Consider the following 4754-nt stretch of genomic DNA (forward strand, 5'->3'; position numbering starts at 1 on the left):
TCGTATATCGGCGAACCTTCTTCTGAACCAAGATTTATAGAACACTGGGTTCATGCACTCGGAAAACCTCAGATACATATACTCAATCATTCCGAACCAGTAGTCGATTACCCTGTAGTACTCAGTGTTGGGATGTGTCTGGGCGCTCCAAAACTCATAGGCTGTAAAAATAAATGCATAGTACCGTGGAGTAAAATGGGACAGTGTTAGCACATAATATATCCACATATCCTGATCGTGTTTTAAACATGGGAGTCATGCCGGGGATACGGTTTTATAATTCTTTGAATGTTTCTTTGTTTATTACTAACAAGTGGGTCGAGAAGCGGCATGAAAAGGCGTCCCATCTTCCCCACAATACATAAAGTTTCATAATGCGATAGTCAACTTAAGTTTTTCAACAGACTGGATACTAAAATCTGTGTAATTGGTAAATAGGTAACGTTTCGACATTAACTGAATGAAATAATGACAGTTATTATCTTTGCGTAGGAGGCAACAACACTCTTTCTACCAGACGTGGCCTATATTTATAATACAATTCGTGCCCGCTTCTAAGAAATACTATGTATATATAACTTTTGGACAACCCATTACTAACCATTAATTAAAGCAATGACCGTTCGATATTCTGAGGACACACGTCCAGATTTAGTTAAAGCATCTTATACTATGTTACTGACCTGTAAATGGAATGTAGCCAAATAGAAAAGACACCACAATAAGCGTGAGTTGTAGAACAGCTTGTTTTTCCTTTCGTGCCCGCGATGTATCGGTCGAGGCCATTAGAGCTTTGCTCTTAACTGTAAATCCGATTAAAAAGCACGCGACAACTACACCGACAGTTGGGACATATAGAAACATCGGGAAAGTTATCGACTGGTACAATTTGTAAATTTCAATGCTGCGAAAATGGATTTTGTTGTAGAATACAGAAATACAAAATCTCTACAAAACACAAAAGTTTGCGAAATCAAGTTTGTAAAAACACCTAGCACTATAAAAATGCGGGAAACATTTATGTTGTGAGCAATTATAAAAATATTGCAGTAACCCGCTCGTTTTAGCTTGACTCCCACGTATTTGTAAATAAACAGTTAAATTCAGATTAAAAACAATGGTTTCGGTTCTTAGATGATAATATAGGTATACGTATGCACGTGCCTGGAAAACATTATTTGGATTATACACGGTACCAATACATTATGTTTTCACCGAACATTATACGCATGATGTGGACTTTTCCGCAATTATATTGGAATACGAACTCTTTATATATAGTTGTTATAAGTTTCGTCCATTTCTAAAGGCAATTAATAGAGCTATTTTAGAGTGGCAAGAATATGGTTATATAACTCTGTAAATACTATTTGTTTACATCCAAATGGGTCAAGAAAATAGATTAACAATCCGTTCCATCTTACCCCACCCTTCTATAAAATAACAACGCGCCCCCACACTTACTAATGGAAGTTGATAGTACATGCTGGCCAACGTGCGTCGGGGGAAAGAGTGGTTCTGTCTCTTTTCTTCGCTCCAAAGATAAACATGCTCGGCATAAAACCTCCAGCAAAACCTGCAAGCCACAGACACCCAATCCAAATCTAAAAATTCGCGAAAGTTTAGTATTTTAAACATTAAGTTAAAAATAAAAAGTGCTAAACTGTACATTTCCATGTTTAATTCTGATCTTGTTGTAGAAAATCGGAAATTTCACGGAGATGTATCTCAAGATAGCGAAAGACAGAACATGTAGGGCAGTAACATAAGACGTCATGATATCCGCCGACCAATAAAACTGGAAACAAAATCATCAAGGATAATATATTGGTCACACGTTTCATTGATAGAATATTACCTTGCAAAATACTCCAGGTATTGGGTAAAAGTCGTCAAAGCCCCATGTTCGTCTATATAAGAATATCCAGCTGATCAGGGCAGATATTAGATCAGATACGCATAAAGATAGAATGAACCTCATAAAGACATTGCTGCTGCAATGAAACAATCATGCTCGAAATTTGTCAGCGCAAAGTAACACGCAGAAAAATGTCCTATTTTACCTGAGTGCTCGGTAAGATAGAATAACTGCTATAGTCAAGCTGTTTCCGATCAAACCCAAAACCATGAGTGTAAGAATTATCACGGCAGATACCACAACTCCGATCTCGTTGAACGGCTTCACGTACGGCCTGTACAAAAATCTGATGCTATGATCGTGTGCAGTAGGGTGGGGTAAGATGGGACATGTTTTTTCTCGTCCCATTCAGCAGTAAACAAAGATATTTAAAGAAATATATATACCCATAGCCCCGCGACTGTAGGATTTTTAGCACCAAAGAACTTTTGACTCCCAATTCTTAATTTGGCTGCAATATTACTCTGCACTTACGTTTGAGTTGTCATCATATGCGTTGTTGTAAACACAAAACTGCTTGTGGAATTGCTATCAATCATTTTCTGTCCGGTGTATCTTTCTGACTTATTTCTCTGGCAGCCAAATGTTACTTTGTGATTGCTTTGACACAGCAGCTATTAGTCGGTGTGTTACAGCAATTACTGATGACAATATATACATCCGCTGTAATTATATTACGCGTTTACCTTTTTCGATAGGCACCAACGCGTAGTTGTGGAAATTTTAAAATAACTAGCCTAATATATTTATAGGCACCCACACTTATACAGTTGTGTCCGTTGGTTGTGTCATAACACTATCGAAAAAACATGCGCTGATCGTTATAACAAACTGAAACTTAATCATTTTTCGTAAATGTAGTATCGGTATCCAATGGGATTGTGGATATTTTAAAATTACGAGTCAGATAGATACAGTATTTACGCTTTCGTTGTTTCATGCCACTGTTTGTGGTGACTGTAAAAATATACACGTCTGGTGTTTCAGAACTCGTTCACAGCCTTTAGACTCGGTATTGAACTGTCGCATTCTCGGTTTTGTGTTGTTACTTTCGGTAACCATTTTAAGAGTTTCACATTCATATGTTTAAACTGTTTATCCGGGATTTTTGTTTACGCTGATTGCAATGTTCTTTCCCGGGTTTATTGGTGGAATAATAAAGGGCGTTCTGAGCCCATATAGACCTGACGCTGACATATATACAACTAAATATAATATTTATTAATTAACGTCGTCGTGAATGAGACTATTTTAAAACCAAACGACGTTTTTCTCCAATTTAAAATGGGTCGGTGTATTAGTGTAAACGAATGTTATAGCATAATACATTTGCTTGAATCATGTGCATATTTAATACCGAGATGGTTTTACCAGAGTATACTAAACTAACTCTGGTTTTACCATACTTGGTACCTAGTACCTACTATTGTACCAAATGTGACCGACCGTTCGTACTTGCGTACAATATACGCTTGGGCGGTCGACCTAGAAATCTTTATACTGTCCGGGGTCCGCACCTTCCGCTAGTGTAGTTAAACGTCGATCTAGTTGAAAGCCTGTAGTGCAAATACGGGGTCGTCAGATTTAGTTATGATGTGGGTGAAATAGACTTTTTAACTTGTATTAACTTGCTACAACAGAAAACTTTATTTTTAAAATAAAATTCTATGTATTTTTTTGTAACAGATGACAAAATGTGTGTTTCGTTAGGTTTATAGCTGAAACGATTTTTTTTCGTTAATATTTGTATTTATGTCTCTGAAGTACAAACTTATCCCTTTACATGAAAGATTCGAGATTTTGAATGAGTGTTGTGAGCTATTGAATACTGAATGGAAGAAAAGTTATGGCATTAGGTATGTTATTTCATGCTGTTTATAGTTCTAGTATGTAAACAATTAAATATGTATTGAACAGTGCTATTTATATATAAATGTGACTTCATTATAAATTTTAATTATAAATAGTTGTCTCTTGTAAAAGTTAAAGAGCTTTCCTTTAGGCCAGAGAACTAGATTCAAGCCTTAATGCTGCTATCATTGTGTGTGTATGCCCTTAGGCAAGATATAATTACAATTGCTTTGACCTAGCCCAGTAGTCAGTATTGGTGGTCTTTTATTAGTTACACAAATAAGCGGTGTTACCAGAAAAGATTTGAGAAAAACAAATACCAACAAAGTTACATATATGGTAACTCCTAAACAAAAAAAGAGGTGTATTGACCAGAACTCAGAACATCTGTGTTATTACAAATGTTATAGCCTTCAAGCCTTGCATGCCTAAAATTCAAACAGTGTAGCATAGATGTCACTGCACCGACCACGAGTTCAAATAAGTCACATTAATTTAGGTCTAGGTCATTGAATCAGTCCTGCGATAGTTTGCCATGTAATCTTTTGATGATTCATGAAGAACAGGGAAATACTTTTCTTATAGGTCATTCCCGTCTTACAGAGGTCATAGGGGAGCCAACATCAATATTTTTAACATCTGGTAACTATACTACATAGTATTTAAAGATATGGTGACAAACTTTGTTATATTCTTCTACGTACAATAGATATAGTTTTACAGTTGTTATATTCTTCTACCTACAGTAGGAATAGTTTTACAGTTAGTTGAATGTGATTGAATGAATGTAACCTACTTTATCCTTGCGTGGCCGGAAAACGACATACGTTATCACACGGGTTTACGTTTAACACCCCGTGCCAGCTTACGAGTTACCATGTATGTTACTTTGTGGGTGATTATTTTCTAGGGGGATTTTCTTTTATGTATGACTGGTAGTTTGGACAACCCATCAGTGACCACTGGGTTGGAGCAATTGCCGTTA

General features: G+C 36.4%; 2 protein-coding genes across 3 annotated transcripts in view; one reads left to right on the plus strand and one right to left on the minus strand.

Moving 5' to 3' along the window:
* Positions 1-2627, minus strand: part of LOC113474703 — a 3166-nt gene extending 539 nt beyond the window's left edge. Inside the window, exons 1-7 of the mRNA XM_026836778.1 lie at positions 2393-2627; positions 2064-2192; positions 1859-1994; positions 1670-1798; positions 1465-1604; positions 684-904; positions 1-161 (exon numbers count right to left, since the gene is read on the minus strand). Coding sequence (XP_026692579.1) covers positions 1-161; positions 684-904; positions 1465-1604; positions 1670-1798; positions 1859-1994; positions 2064-2192; positions 2393-2457 — 981 coding nt within the window. The 5' untranslated portion in view covers positions 2458-2627. The remainder of the gene's footprint in view (positions 162-683; positions 905-1464; positions 1605-1669; positions 1799-1858; positions 1995-2063; positions 2193-2392) is intronic.
* A 969-nt stretch (positions 2628-3596) lies between these two features.
* Positions 3597-4754, plus strand: part of LOC100182190 (N-acetyltransferase 6) — a 3558-nt gene continuing 2400 nt past the window's right edge. The window contains exons 1-2 of one of the 2 annotated variants that reach the window (XM_009861936.3): positions 3597-3774; positions 4355-4411. In XM_009861936.3, the coding sequence (XP_009860238.1) occupies positions 3765-3774; positions 4355-4411 (67 nt within the window). In that variant the 5' untranslated portion in view covers positions 3597-3764. Of the gene's footprint in view, positions 3775-4268; positions 4412-4754 lie in introns of both variants that reach the window. The other variant, XM_002127443.5, reaches the window with a different exon arrangement.

This window comes from Ciona intestinalis, chromosome 11, assembly GCF_000224145.3.
Source record: "Ciona intestinalis chromosome 11, KH, whole genome shotgun sequence".
NCBI lineage: Eukaryota > Metazoa > Chordata > Ascidiacea > Phlebobranchia > Cionidae > Ciona > Ciona intestinalis.